The sequence below is a fragment of the Nanorana parkeri genome, unplaced genomic scaffold, assembly GCF_000935625.1.
Source record: "Nanorana parkeri isolate BGI_ZX_2015 unplaced genomic scaffold, ASM93562v1 scaffold247, whole genome shotgun sequence".
In the NCBI taxonomy this organism is placed as follows: domain Eukaryota; kingdom Metazoa; phylum Chordata; class Amphibia; order Anura; family Dicroglossidae; genus Nanorana; species Nanorana parkeri.
In genome coordinates, this window is record NW_017306515.1 from 733,718 (window position 1) to 749,877 (window position 16,160).

The 16,160-nt window shown below is 40.6% G+C and overlaps 1 protein-coding gene across 2 annotated transcripts in view; it reads right to left on the reverse strand.

The window, feature by feature from the left end:
* Positions 1 to 374: 374 nt before the first annotated feature.
* KCNH7 (potassium voltage-gated channel subfamily H member 7) overlaps positions 375 to 16,160 on the reverse strand; it is a 355,010-nt gene continuing 339,224 nt past the window's right edge. For both annotated transcript variants that reach the window (XM_018556690.1, XM_018556691.1), the window contains 3 exons: positions 12,456 to 12,624; positions 4,060 to 4,249; positions 375 to 850 (listed from right to left, as the gene is read on the reverse strand). In XM_018556690.1, the coding sequence (XP_018412192.1) occupies positions 572 to 850; positions 4,060 to 4,249; positions 12,456 to 12,624 (638 nt within the window). In that variant the 3' untranslated portion in view covers positions 375 to 571. The remainder of the gene's footprint in view (positions 851 to 4,059; positions 4,250 to 12,455; positions 12,625 to 16,160) is intronic.

Sequence of the window (16,160 nt, forward strand, 5' to 3'; positions counted from 1 at the left end):
CTCTGTAGGTTTCTGCTGATCACCAGTGTTAAACTGATCAACAGTGTTAAACTGTTGATCAAACACATACTCCTACAATACCTTACTCATCTTTTTGCTGCCATAAAAATAAAATTACTTTAGGAATGTGCAAATATAAAAGAAGTAACGGTCTGCGTGCGCCTAAAACAGAATGTTTCGGACGTGGTCGACTAAAAGCATTCACACAAGAACGTGACCTGTCCGTGAAATAATTTAATGTCATTCTTCATGCGATAAAAACAGACGTTATAACATGCAATAAAAAAAAAATAAAAAAAATATAAGGTGCCTTGTGATGCTGGCAGTATTATGTTATTTTAAGCATACAGTCTTTACATGATGTTACATCATGACTTATATATAGATTTTCTTTTTTTCAAATGTACTTTTAGTAAGCTTCAAATGTATCAAAATATACAATACTTTTGCATATTAGATATCATTTTTTTGCCCCTGAGTCAAGTAAAGAGGATTTAAAATACAAAGAGGAAAACAGCCGTTAAAAGCACTTACAATATAGTTGAAGGTACTTATAAAAATTAACTTTTTTTCAATTTTTGGATAATTTTCCCGGCAGACCTGGGTCAGATTCATGCCTGTGGAGGGACACAGCCCCTTTGTTGTGTATGGAAGAATCTGGCAGGGAAGTGTGCCTCACTGGGTTGAGATATGATGGACAATGCCTAGCCCGTAGCTCAATCGGAGAGTCGCAGTCATGATCAAGTAGCGACGTCAAGTTGTCTTCGGACGCCGTGTTGAGATGGACTCCACTGGAGAGGGACTCTTTGGATTTTGGTCTGGACTTTTCAAAGTCTACCAATTCTGGACTCTGTAGGATGGAATACAGAACTGTAAATACAATGAAGGGAATTAATCAAAACTAGAGCAGACAAATTCTGGAGCAGTTGTGCATGCCAACTAATCAGACTCTTTAATTTTCAAATCTTAATGAAACAAACTGAAGAGAGAAGCTGATTGGTTGCCATGCACAGCTGCTCCAGATTTTGTCTGCTTCAATTTTGATGAATCCCCACCAATGCATCCAAACAAAAGCCAACTGTTACTTTGACAAAAATTGATATACAAAAAGTATATTTGATTTTTGAAGGGTAAAGATTCCCATACATAAACATAGTGCACAACATATCTAGGCAGCAAGACGGGGATACAACAGAAGGGGAGATAAAGTAAGGTAAGGTAAGGCAGGATAGGATAGGAAAGGAAAGGACCAAAAAGGGGGATTTCTAAACCCTTTTTATTTTGTTACGATTTGTTTTTTCATGTGACCACTGTCAGTCACAGCAATGCCATATGTCTCTGTGGCCCTTGTGTTGGTAGTAGAGCCACATACAGGTCAGGTACTGCAAGTCATCTGATCCCTGATGATAAAATGAATGAACAAATAGTACACAAGTTGTTTAAAAATACCATATATTTGCAGTGACTGCAGGCGGCTAATCTCTGGGTATCTCCATATGACAGGCAATGCTGTTAGGCAAACATTGACAACCAAGTGACATAGCGGCAGGGGGATGGGGTGGCAAGCAGCTTTTGGAATTGCACAAATAGGAATCGGACACTGCAGGAAGTGTTGTACTGCTATGAAAAATTTTCAAAGCTTTTAACTAACATATTTTTTTAAAAAGGGGGGAAAAACTCATAGTAGGGTCTCTCTAAATGACCATGGAACTAAGAAAAGGAAAGAGGGTGGAGGAGAAAAAGAAATCAAAAATACAAGATAGTATGCAGAACAGTAAGTAACAGTAAGGAGAGTGGAGAATGAGTGGAGGGGAGGAACTTTACTGTGATACATGCTAACAGATTACATTGTGTCTTCTCACATAACACAGTAATGTTATAATGAGCTGCATCTGTTAGGGGAGTGACGAGAAGCCAGAAACTGAAACTCTGTCAAACCTCATAATAATTTACAGCCAAACTTGCACCTTCAATACTAGAAGCAGGCACAGAACCTTAATAAATAATGAAGTATTGTGAATTAACAAAACTAAAAATGTTTTTTTAAATAAGCTTATTGCTTAAAGTTAAACCCAACCCTGCATTGTTTTGAATAGCTGAAGAAGAATGAGCAGAACCTGTTTCTCCATGGAGGATATTTCCCTGCACTTCCTGTCCTAGTAGTACCAGTACCTCAGAGGTAGCGAACAGAATGAAAACTGTTGGGGTTATTTACTAAAGAGCCGAAATAACCAGCCGATCTGAACACATATGCTTTGGCTTGGCACAGTCAAGAACACAGCCGTAAGGGGAAAATGGCCCAGCGAAGCGGACCGAATCCCCTGCAAGTTTGTAAAAAATAGATTTAAAAAAAAAAAAAGAGCATGGGGTCCCCCCCCAAATCATACCAGATCCTTTAGGTCTGGTAGCAATGTTAGGGGGGGCCCCGATGTAAAAAATTTGAAGAGTTCCCCTCAGTTCCCCTTGTAAAATATAGATTAAAAAAAGAAAAAAGACAGCATGCGGTACACTCCAAATCATACCAGGCATTTTAGGTCTGGTAGGAATTTTAAGGGGGATTCCAACACACAAACACAGAATGACTGGCTGTTCAGCCCCTATGAAAATAGGGGTGAACAGCAGGGAATTAACTGCTGAACATTCGACTCAGCCAATCCAGATGTTGGATCGGCTGAGGTGAACAAGCTCACGTGCTAAAGCTGTTCGGCCAAACCAAAGGGACGTGAAGTGAGCTGAATGCAGCGGATGTATGGCTAAAGATAACCGTACAGGGCTGCAGTGAATAGCTGAAGAGGCTTCGGCTCCCTTCACTTCGGTTATTAATTCAGCTGTCTTCGACAGCTTAGCGAATAACCCCCTGCCTGCGCACTGACCTGAAATTACAGGAAAACAAATGAGTGATTTTAGAGGATTTGCGGCACACATTTATTTACATGCTATTTGAGGACAGGAAGCTTTCATAGCATGAAAACAAATAGGCCAAGCGAACCCCTGCCCACAGACCCCTACAACTACCGGACCAGTGTTGTGGGGAAAAGGCCCGTGTTCTCATAGGCATGGGGACAAGGTGCTTCTCCAGGCCCCCCCCAGCAAATCACCCTCCCAATGCTGAGGGCATGTGGCCTGGTATGGTGCAGGGAGGTATGGTATGGCCTAATCCGAGCACTCGCCCCCCCTTTCCTGCCCTGCCAGGCGAGTGCTCGGATTAGGGTCTGGTTTGGAATTTTAGGGGGGACCCCACTTTTTAGTTCCTTTTTTTGAACATAGGGGTCCCCTTTAACATTGCTACCAGACCTAGAGGGTCTGGTATGACTTTTGAGGGGAACCCCATGCATTTGTTTACATCAGGGTCCCCCTAACATTCCTACCAGGCCTAAAGGATCTGGTATGATTTGGGAGGGGACCCCATGCTGTTTTTTTTTCAAATACATTTTTTACAAACGTGCAGGGGATTCGGTCTGCTTCGACGGATCATTCTCCCCGCTCCGGTTGTGTGTTCAGCTGTGTGGAGCTGAAGCAAATGCGTTCGGCTTGGCTGTTTACTTTGGGTGCTGTACAGGCTATTGTGAATAGCGCCAAAACGAAGGGTTCCTGCAGCCGAAGGGAGCTGAAGGATTAGCTGAAAGTTTGGCTAAATCCTTTGACTCTTTAGTGAATAACCCCTTTTATTTCTGTTATTTTCAGATTGCCATCCAATATGTCTTGAGCACGTTTGAATAACACCACCTCTTATTTTCATCAGCATGAGATGTTTTACAGCTTTCAAAGCTTTACCACCGGTGGATAGGGGAGACCTCAATGGGGGGAGGGGGAGGTGATAATGTGAAAACCTGAGTTCTGCAGGAAATGGAACATTAATATTTAACCATAACTAAGTTCAAGTGCAATATTTAAATGTATTGGTAAAAAAAAGATGGAGAGAAATGTTTATCAATGAAAGTTACTCAACTGTCAACATTAACATTAACACTGCTATATGCAAGCAACCAAAGTAAAGCAAAGTCACAAAAATAAAAAAGTTCTTGCTGGAAATCTTCTGTTGCCATGCTGCTAACTTGCCTGTGATGAAGGAGTGAAGCTGCGATTTGTTTTGATGGGCACCCCGGAATGTACAATCTGCTGTCTAACAGCTGGCCTCTGGTAGTCTGAACTGGCTGTTACCATGCTATATGCTGGGGGCACCACTGAGGCCTGTCTCTGCAGGAGCTGGAGGATGCTCTGGATGTCGGCAGTCATCTGTGACTCTAACCTGTAATTATAAAAAAAATTGGAGTCAATGGAAGTTTTCAAAGGATACCACAGCTTGTACAGGTCGGAACCAAATTATTATGATCATATTTCTTTATGTGATATGGTAGCGAAGGCATCCATACAGAAGAAAGGTTCAAAACCCATGCCTCTTGCTACCTGCACTGGCAATCTTCATTGTCTTTGCAAGCTTCGCTGGTTAGAGAGTCTTCAGCATTCAACACACTTCAGGGAATGCAGACTGCCTGGTCCCGTGTTGGGTGATGTAGGCCCTTCCACTAGCTGCTATGTCAAATAATGTCCTTTATGATGCTGGGTTCTGAGGAATGAAGCACAGCACAGAGATGGGACTGAGAAGTCTAGATTTCTTGACCCACGAAGCTTGTGAAGACAGCAGAGATTGGCAGTTCAGGTAGCAGGAGGCTTAAGCCTTTACTCCTTTCTTTGCAGGGATTCATTTGCTTCTGATATATAAAAAACTGTCAGAGCCGGTGCAGGTTTTGGGGCCATCATTCTCAGAGTGGCTATGTGGCCTTTGCCAGAAGGCCTTGTGTGTTCGAGGGCACCTGGCAGCTGGTGGGAGCTCCAGGAGCTGTTCAGCTTTATCTTGTATTGATAAAAAAACGTAGTAAACATAAATATAAATGTGCAGGAGCACAAGGAAAAATCATAGGGGGCCCCAAAGCATAATTTGATGGGGCCCCTCCCGTCAGTGGCAGGTGTATTATAATAGATCCCTATTTACACACCCTTAGCAATGGTAGTCAAAAGGAGTGACATATAATGTCTCCATTTTGATATCCTCTTAACACTGGTGGTCAGAGATGGGTAGATTACAATATAACAATGGTGGTCACTGGGTTACTCCATTGTCCGCAGGTGCTAATCAGAGACCCTATGTCCTCCTTATTAGCCACTGCTGGGCTTAGCCTGTGCTATGTACCGAGTCAGCAATCAGAGCCATCTGGGAAACCATAGCATGTAAGTCAATTTTTTGCAACCCCCTTTTCAGACATGGAATGGGCCCCTCCCTGGTCCTGGGCTCCACAGCAGTCACCTGGACTATTATGGCTGTAGTTACACCCTTGTGAATGTGGTCCATTATGCTTCAAAGCTTTCTGTCCCACAATATATCTTAAAGTGACACTAAACTCAGACATTAAATCTTAAAAATGCATTTGAATACCCTATTAACAATAATGTATCTTATTTGTGTATCACTCTGCTGTAGATCTTCAAATAATCTCTGAATTGGTGCTGACACTGTCCTTCCTTCTGGAGGGTGACTACTTTTGTTTCCCATGGTCCCTGTGTGTGTTGTAAAGTAGTCACCGCTCCAAGTTCACTCTGGTGATGGACTATAATCTCAATAGAAATGATTAAACTAAACATGAGATTGTAGTCCATCACAGGAGTGGACTCGGACCAGTGACTACTTTACAATATACACAAGGACCAGGGGGAACAAAAGTAGCCACCCTCCAGAAGGAAGGACAGTGTCAGCACCAGTTCAGAGATGATTTAAGGATCTACAGCCGAGTGATACACAAGTAAGCTTCATTTTTGTTATAAGTTAAAGTACTTGAATCCATTTTTTAAGATTTCACTCCTGAGTTTAGTGTCACTTTTACAGTAGCACCATCATTCATATTTACTTTAAAAATTCCATCTATTGTATAACCAGTGCTAATTGGTAAATGCAAATATACATTTTACATGATACTGTATAACACCACAAAAATGTAATTTGTTGTTTATGATGTGGACACTGTGCAGTTCCTAAACACTGCCAGCAGAGGGCAAACTTGCACTACATTTTGACTGCATCGTCTTGCTATTACCTAACAGCCATTTAAAATATGAAGTAGTACTCTCTTATTCAAACAAGCAAGTTTTAAATGACTCTGAACCAAATTAAGTTTCCAAGCTCTTAAGCTAATCTATGAATTTAAAATTGATAAAATAAATCAGCACAGACAGTGAGAGAGGACTTGTTTGTTTTGCAAGCCTCATCTCCAAAATTGAATAAAATAACAGGTTACATAAAAATGAGAGTGAATATCAAGATTAAAGCTTCTTTCAGCACTGAATCCAAGCTATCAATAACTAAAGATAAAAAAGTGGTGCAATGTACCTTCATTTCTGTTCCGCAATAGCCTGAAAACCTCAATATGTAGGCCTCAGAGTCAAGTTTCGAATAGACAAGGTGAGCGCACAGCATTGAGGAGTATGGAAGAGAACCAGTGGCCTGCCCACTTATGACCTTCTTTGGAAAATGCTAGTTGCCTGTCTTTGGCTTTAATAGTTTCCACGGTGGTTCTGTCTAGAATCAATCATGCAGCCAGCAACGTTCAAATTGATTCCAATGCATGTTCCTGGTGCAGAAGCTATAAGATCAACAACTATAAACTCATATATATCAATTCAAACAGAGTGTATAGGAGTGAAGCTGGCCATACACTGTGTGAATTTTGGCCAATTTTGCCAACATTTGCACTGTGGGTGCCCTTATGGGCAGCCCTCCGCCTGGAAGTCCTTCGTCAAAAAAAGAAAGGTCCCGGATTGAAAATTTTTGGGTGAACAGTGATGGCAGGCAATCAGCTGCCGTCACTGTTTGGGTATCCTAACTGCTGCGCACCCGCCGCTGTCACAATACAAAGGCACCGTGGGAGATTTGTAAGGAGCAATATGTTATAACAAAATATTACAGTGTATGGCCATCTTCAGAAACTCTGTTTTTTATTGTTGTCTGTGTACCCGCTGGGGAGATTCACCCTTTCTATTTGTCCTGGTGTCACTGACAGACAGGAAGTGAGGGGAAATCCTGCAATGTGGACACATGTCCTGGTAAAAACTGTCTCAGAGGGAATATCCTCTCCCTAGTTATCGTGTCAATGGGACAGAGGAAGAAGGGAAAATTACCCAAACGGACATAGACAGCATAAAAAAAGACAGCAGGGATTTAAAGATGAAATCCAGGATAACCAAATATTGTCTAATACAAGAGCCATCTGTATTCTTCCTTAAAGGAGAACTATGAGGTGAGTGCTTTTCACTCACCTCATAGTTCTAGCCGACCTGTGACAATGAAACTGTCACAGGTCGGCTCAGTAGATCAAGTTCTCCTTTAAATCTTGGTTTACTTTGTGCATTTCTTTCAGATCTGTGCAGTAATCGAGTATTAAACCTTACTTGTGTGAGCTTCTTGTAATAAAGACCAATCACTGCTGCTCTTTCTCCATGTGCAAGGTGCCCGGTCTTGTCTCCACCCCCTCCTGTAGTTTTCTGCAGGCAGCCTGTAGTGAGCTCCGATCTCTGCACAGGCTTTGGACAACAAGGGAATACCTGGGTTTTTAAAGACATTTGGTCCACACAAGCTGGATTTATATCCTTTGTGGATATTGAAGAATATATTTAAATACATTAAAAAGAGAACTATGGCCAAACCTTTGTTCTCTTTAGGGTCACAGGAGGACATTTACTAATGCCCTCCTGTGACCCAAAACTCAGTGTATAGTGGACTATTGCGCAGAACCGCACTGCTGGGAAGGATCCCGACAACATTGTTGGGGTCCACCCCGCTGCCTGATTGACAGCTGACTCAGCCTCTCTGGAGCCAGAACCAGCTGTGCCCACCCCTCCCCCATCTGTCCCTCCAGTCAGCACTGGAGGAATGGAGAGGGGGGGGGATCCCTGTGGGGAGTGGTGACTAACAGTGATTGCTCAGTTCTCGATCTATAGAGCCGACGTGTGACAGCTTCAGTGTCACATGTTGGCTCTAACTATGGGAGTGAGTGTATTTCACTCTCTCCATAGTTCTCCTTTAAGTTTTTGTGCCAGGATTTCAGCTTTAACCATTTCCTACTGTATCCAAAAACAAAAGCTGGTTCTAGATATATTTGATACCATTCACAGGCATATTGGAGGGTCTACAAAAAAGGGTCAATTGGCAGAAGCTTGGCAATTTACTGCCCCAGCTTATAAAAGCTCAAATTTGGCAGCTAGGCTTTTGGTCATATGACCAGCATGGGTGGAAGCTTCTTTTACTTTTTGATTTAACAATCCCAGTAAGACTGTTAACATTTCGGTATAGGTCTACTTTTAGAACTGATATTTTTCACAGTTAAAAAAAACCCTGATTTACAAGAGTATAACGATAAGTGAAAGGACGAAACATTTCAATGTGATAATGAATGGTTACAACATTCTATTTTCTTACAACACAGTTACAGCAATTTATTCCGAACTCAGATTCTTGAACCATCATCATTTGAGGCATTGGGGTTGATTTACTAACCGTATAAACACGCCATGAACAAGTATACACCTCTGTAGTGTGTTCCCTCCCTGCATGATCTATGGGTGGAATCTAAACACCTTTGTAGTGTGTACACACCCAGCAGGTGTGTTGTGCAAAGCCCTGCATGAATTGCAAGGTGATGTTGTTTAAATTAGCTCTACATTGTGTTGCTTGCGTTGATGAATGCAGGAATGTAAATGCATGAGCTAACCATTTTTGTCTAAACTGTGAAGCAGCATTATATATGCATCATGTGCATGATTCTTCCATATATGGCATTAGTGGAAATATGCTTTTAGAGACTTTTTGGTTGATAAATACGTTTTGCTGTGTGAAAATCACACGCACCTGGTGCGTGCGTGTGTTTAGGTTAGTAAATCACCCCCATTGAATCTAAGTTGACCTAGACCTATTTCACCACCCCGACAACATGACTTAATCTTCCCTGTACATGTCATTTCCATCTCTGCACAGCACACTGAACTATAACCCTCCTACAGAAGAATTTTTGGCACCCACTACTCATGAAGAAGTAATTCATGTGATATGGGGGTATGCACTTGGGATACTCACCGTACATGTGGAAATTACAAATCCAATTGAGGGAATTTGGAACAGCATAGTCAATCATTATTACTTCTAAAAAACACATACAAGCTTCTATTAAGAATTTTGGGATAGATGGAGAATGGAGATGACAATTATACAGTCTGTAGATGTGGCACTTCCCACAGAAACGTGATTTTTTACTCTGGCTCCGGTCTGCTATCTACTGGAGAAAAGATGACTCTGTGGCTTGGATAACAGAATTAATGAATGAGAGAACCTTAAAAAATGCCAAATACCAATTCATGCTTCAGCTAACCAGGCATCCCTCCCCCATGTTCAAAATCTTAATGAACTCTTCCAAAATAAAATTTCTAGTGGGGCTTTAGGAGCTCTGGCAAACTTAGGTATTGAGAGAAAAGCTGAACTCTATGCAGATATTATTATTACAGGTATTTAAAATGCACCAATAAATTATGCAGCACTTTACATACTGTACATTTAAATCAGTCCCTGCGCTCAAGGAGCTTACAATCTAAGGTCCATATCTCACATGCACATATACACTAGGGCCAATTTAGATAGCAGCCAATTAACCTGCCAGGTTAATTCCACACTTTGGAGTGTGGGAAGAAACTAGAGTACCTAGAAGAAACCCACACAAGCACATGCAAACTCCATGCAGATAGTATCCTAACCAGGATTCAAACCATGGGCCCCACTGCTGCAAGGCAGAAGTGCTAACCACTAAGCCATTGAGTTGCCCATCTGCTTAATCCACTTTTATTTGGCCAAAATACACAATCTGTATCTTACACATAACATAAATGCCTGAATTTCTCTTGATACTGTTCTTCTGTAATTCCGGTAATCAGACTGGGAAAGAGAGGGTCAGCACTCTAACACAGCATAACCCAACCGCACTAATGCTTTACACTGTGCAGAGCAGATAGATGACTTCATTGGGGTTCCATTGCTCCAATATTGTCCAATCACAAGGTGGGTTGGGCCATTTACCAGGCTGTATTCCTTAACTGCACTCTAGTCTGCAGGGTGGTCACTGACTCAGCAATGCTATCTGACAGGCATGGTGGGATCATAAAACTAGATACACAGAACTAAAAGTCCTTTGGAAGGTACAATTGTCATAAATGTATTTTAACTGAATATTTAGCTGTTTGCTCGAGTTCAGCTTTAATTTACCATTGGTTCACCTGAAGTCAGTTCTCTGTGGTTTGACATTCTAAACACATTAGGCAGAACAAGTGTTAACTGAGTGTTGTTACACCAAAGGAATTCATTCTGCTAACATGGCATGTTGTATGCCTGGAGCAAGGAATTTAGCATGTAAGCTCCACTAGGCCATGGACTATATATCAACAGTGATTTTTTTTTTCTATTAAGAAAGACATTAATGATGCTATGTCTATGTAGGTTTTCATTTATCCAGGTCACTGTATAGCTTGTAGCAGTCATGTTCAACTGGACTAAGGTTAAAGACATTTCATAGCCTATTCAACCTACTTCTTCACTTCTAATGACAATTCACATCTTCAGCCATGAAGATTCATTGATGTATTGGGGACCAAACCAACTTGTTTAAGCACCACATCTCCCAGAAAGCCAATAAAGTTAACTCAGTCATAGATTTTAAATATGGGACTTTTCAGGTGCTACAATGATACAATCTAGGGATGTTCAGATACCAAGTACCGTACTCAGTACAGGTACCAGTCTACAGATACTTTTCCCTAGACTAGACTAGGGAAAAATTAAAGTTAGGAGGCAGCTGTCATTTTTAAGGCCACACGGGGCCCTTGGGGTTTGTGCATCCCTATTTTAATGTATCATTTTTTTTATAAATATATAAAAAGGATGCACCTATACCATTTTTTCAAGTACAAGTACTGATACTTGCCCAAGTACTCACAGATACAAGTACTGATACATTTTTGTTTATTGTCATCTGACAGTTTTTCTAAAACAATACAGACTAATGATTTCAGGACAATGGTGGAGCACCAGAGCCAGGTCCTAGCTGCAACCACTGCAACCCTGGTAGTTCTCGTACAAATGCCAAGTATCGGCACTGGTATCTGAAATGATATCTGATCATCTCTAATACAATCATATTTCATGCTTCTTCTTAATCAAATACCAATTTTAATTGCTATACATAATAAATAAACAATTTGTACAATTAAAAAAAAATGATGCTTCAATGTAGTGTCTAGAAATTCATCTCAATATATCCCACAATGAGATTAATTTAAATACTGCGGTGCCCTTCCAATATTTATAGTCTATCTTCAACTGCATATACAGTACATATTAATCAACATTCATTAAGTATACACTTACAGTATACAAATGTGAAACTGGTTGGAAGGGATCAACCGCATGAGGATTCACAATGCGTTTTACAGTATTAAGCAACTGTTTCTTCAGGATCGGCGGTGAATGTATATCAAGACTTTTGATATACATGTAGGTTGATGTACATTTGAGTGTAGTATGTAGGTCATGAGTCAGTGGTATCTCAGCTCCTTCCACATGCCATCCCTTCCCTCCACACACCATGCAGGAAGCAACAAGGGACCATACTCGGGGGACCACCTTAGACTGCCCACTGAGAGAAGTATTCCACTTACGAATTCACATACATGTCATGGGCAGATAATGCCCACATTTTGATAACCCTCAAGTGGCCGGTAGAAACTTGTCCTAGGTTTTATGTTCAAAAATCCACCAGGCATGCAAAGTACAACAAAGGAAGGAAGAATCTCTCTTAGGTTCCAGCCAGATATTCTATGGTTCCCCACCCACAGGGAGGTAACACCAGGTTAGGTCCACAATGAGGGGCCTTCATTCATAGCAATACAAATTGGTATTTTTATTCAAAAAGAACATGACATATGATTGTATCATTATAGCACCTGAAAAACCCTGTATACAATATCTATGATTGAGTAAACATGTGAATTGAAGATTTAACACGTATGCAGACTTCCGGACACCAAGGATGGGATTATGTAACCACAACGTTCACAACTCCCATCCTGATGTTGGACAATCAATACGTGCCTTGACACATTACACGATGATTGGATAAATGTGGCTGTGCTACCTGTCTGGATATAAAACCTGGAGGATTTTACTGACACTCCCAAGACCTGAAGAAGTGGCTTGGATAAGCTACAAAACATCCTCAACATTACAGAACAAGTCCAGATAATGTAACTAATTACCACCAGCTAAATAAATGATGAATTGGACATAAATGAGGAATACCACAATATAAAGTTATGATGTTACTGGAATTCCCTAGTAACTCATCTGAGAATGTTCACTTTGTCCTTACCTGGTCATCTGTTCTTGAATAAGGTCGAGTCTGTGCTCCACTTCAGTGTAGGTCAGGTCATTGTCGGCTTCTCCCATTCCCCAGGTTACATTGCTCAAGACTGTGTGATGGGTTGTACTCTCGTGTAGTCCATGACTTTCTCTCTCCCAGCTCCTCGGACTTGCTATATCTGTCGGAAAGCAGCAGTAGGCAAATTGGTCACATAATGTAAGTCTTTGTTGACGAGGCCCTCCAGCCAAAATATTTTGTATATATAAGAGCTAAAATCTCCGTCAGATTTTTGTTGCCTTTTTATCTCATTGTGAAGGCTTTCCCCTTACTTCCCAGGAGACAAAAAGAATGGAAATCTCACTGCAACCATTGATAAAACCAACTTTTTTTGATAACTTGAGGAAAGGTTGAACCCTTGCCAGGTTGTAATTGTTGTCTGTGCCCCCACTCGGGAGATTTCTCACACGACAGGACAGATATGCGGAAAAAAATCTTCATTGGGGATTCAAAAAATCATAAAAACATTGTTTTGGTAGTTTCAAAAATGGAGAAGCCAAGCTTGAATAGAGGTGTGTGTGTGGGGGGGGGGGGGGGTGAGACACCTATTGTCTGTCACATACAATGCTGTTTTAACACCTTTCTCTGGGCAGATTAATAACACCTCCTAGTTCCAATTATGCAAATACAATCAACACCTGCTTGATTGTATTTATTACCAGATAATATTAGTACAAGGCATTCTGAACTGAGAAAGCTGGTCGGATGTCCAGTGAAACGTTCTCAAGAAAAATACAGCAAGTCCAGTTGCCTTGACTTATTTTTTACAGATATTGTTTCAGTAGTGGGAAAAAGTGGGAAAAATTTGGAAAATCTTTCTGGTTTTTATTAGAGGCTGTGTTCTTGTTGGGAAGAATCCTTTCACTGTCTGTCCTGGGGACAATGATCTCTATGACAGGAAGCGAGGCAAGTTCTCTCTAGCTGGGGCTCAAACAACAGTTAAAACATGACAGAGATTCAAACATTTCCTCAGTCAATCCAAATAAGAAATCAAAAACGTTTGCTTGAATTTGCACTTTGGTTTAATGTTTTTAGTGGGAAGATATTCAGTGAATGTATAACATTAGACAAGAAAGACAAGATAACATGAATAGAGTATAGGGATCTTTGTAACAATCACAAAAGGAAACTCTACTGTATTTTATATGCGTAAACAGTTTGTGTTGTATTGTAACAATTTTCTCACCTTTGGTCTGTTAAATATATAATTGAAAGCATTTCGTTATGTCTGCTCCATAAGTGCAAAAATACTTGTTAATCCTGCCAGAAATCCAGTGAGTGCTCTGCAGTGTTGTCTCAAACAGTATTATCAGCCCTGACCAGGTATCCCCGGTGAACTACAGAATACCCCCATGTTATGGAGCAGAGGAAATTGGAGGGCAGTCCCAAATCTTTTCCTGTCCTAGGGTGACAATGCTTCTCCTCAATTAATACAGTACACTGAGTAAGCGTTGTCACTTTAGGGCAGGAAATATGAAAATAAAGGGGAAAAAAACCCCCCAAAAAAGGGAATTTAATGCAGCTGCCACATTTAGGACTAGTAAGCTGTAAAATCTTATATTTTTGTTTAAATATAATTTTTTCAATCCCTACTGTGACAGAAAGTCTATTGTTTCAATCAAATTTGGTGTGACTTACAGATATGCACAGAGAAAAAGAAGCAGGAAAGCACAGTCACAGTGCAGCACAACTAAATGGGAAGCAAAGCAATTGCATATATAATGATCACATATGGCTGTCCCCCGTGTAGAAATAGATTGGCAACCACCACAAAGTAACAAGGCATTTCTAAATGGATATCTAAAACACAGTGAAAAGAAAATAGTTTTTAATTACATTGCTTAATGAACCCCTTTCCCGCTCACAATCCCTGTATTAACTTTTCTCAGCACAATGTCCCATGCTGAGGATATGTTAATAAACATCCTCAAGCAGAACAAGCAACTGGATCCCACGCTGGCCACTAGTCCTGTCACAGCGCATATCTGACAGCGACCCTCTCAGATATAGCAAGTTGTGTCAGCATGGCCCCCGGGCAGGTGATCACTGCGATATTGTTATCATATGGCATTATCTACAAAAAGACAATGCAGGCCTGCTGAATTGTCATTGTGCCTTGCAATGAGAGAGGCACTTTGACAGAAGCAGTCGACAGGCTCTGGCTATTAAAGTGATTAATTAAACTTAATTTTAATTTGTAATTAATTTTAATGAATTCATTTTAATTAATTTTTTCATTAATTAAAAAAATGATTAAAAAAAGAAGATTAATATAATAAGCTGTTAAAGTGAAAAATGCATTTTACCACATTTTTATTTGTCAGCGTATAATAATAATAATAATTAAAAAAAACAATAATCCGCAAGGTATTTATTAAAACAATGTACCAAATAAAAGCTGTATATGCCCTTAAAGAACAGCAAATATTTCTTAAGGTAAGCACATTAGGCACAAAGTTTTAGTCAACATAATGGGCACATATGGATGCAGTTAAATTTGGCTTGGGTATCTTGGCATTTATGACCCCGATCAGGAAAGAGCTGTGAAGCAGGACTATTTCCAGTGATAAATCTCCAGGACATGGAACTGCCCCTATAGATCAGGGACAGCTGGTAACTATCGCAATTCCACTGTAGCATAAGGGCCACGGTATACCTAAAGCTGGAGAGAATCTCACTGCTAATACATAAAAATTTAACACACTATAGAACAGCAAGAAATTTAAAATTGCCTGCCAAAAAGGATCACAAAATCCACATAGTCTGCAGTATGCACTTTTTACATGTATCTAATTTTAACAGTAAAGATGACTGTACTACATTTTACATTTAGAACATATAAATTATAAAATGTATTTTGCAGTTCTTCCTAGCAGATCTATACACTAGCACAAGAGCACCACAGGACAGGACAGGGCACCCAATATGAGTATATGCATCAAGCCTATGATTATACAAGTGCAATGGTTACTTACCCCACCTGCGGTCAATTGTTGTGTGTGTGTTTTTTTGGGGGGGGGGGTTGCCTATCCTTCAAAAGGGCACTGATGCTTCTATTGTTTGGCCTATGATCTTGAGTTTAGAGATTAAAGCTTCTGCAATTGTCCAAATTTAAGCATGTGCAGAAGACCCCAAATGAAAAACACCAGGTGGCCTCCTTGAGGACCATCCAAGTAGGGTGGCCATGAAGTCAGAAAGAGAGCGTAATGCAAAGATTAATTGGGATGGCAGGGCCATTGAGATTAAAGACATTTATCTGCAGAAGACACACAGGGCACCAAATCCAATACATGAGGTTTGCTCTCTGACCTTCCAAGCAGTGTGACCATGAAGCCAGAAAGGGAGCTCTCCCATAGAGACCAGTGCAAAATTAATTGGGATGGCCCTACTATTCCCAGCACTGCACATGCAGACAAACTGTCTTTCATCTTAGAAGCTGGGAATAGTAAGACTTTTCTGAACCCCTAGAGTGATCTAAAGTGAATGCACCGAAGCAACCCAAGCCATGGAAAAATCGATTCCTTACATGTCATCTAAAGTTAACAAACCGAATCTAACCAAAAACACTGATTGGAAATGTTGGTGCAGGTCAATGTTAACATTCTGTAAATTGTATTCTGCCTGGCTGCTCTGCCATGCTTAAATCTCCAGATTGTT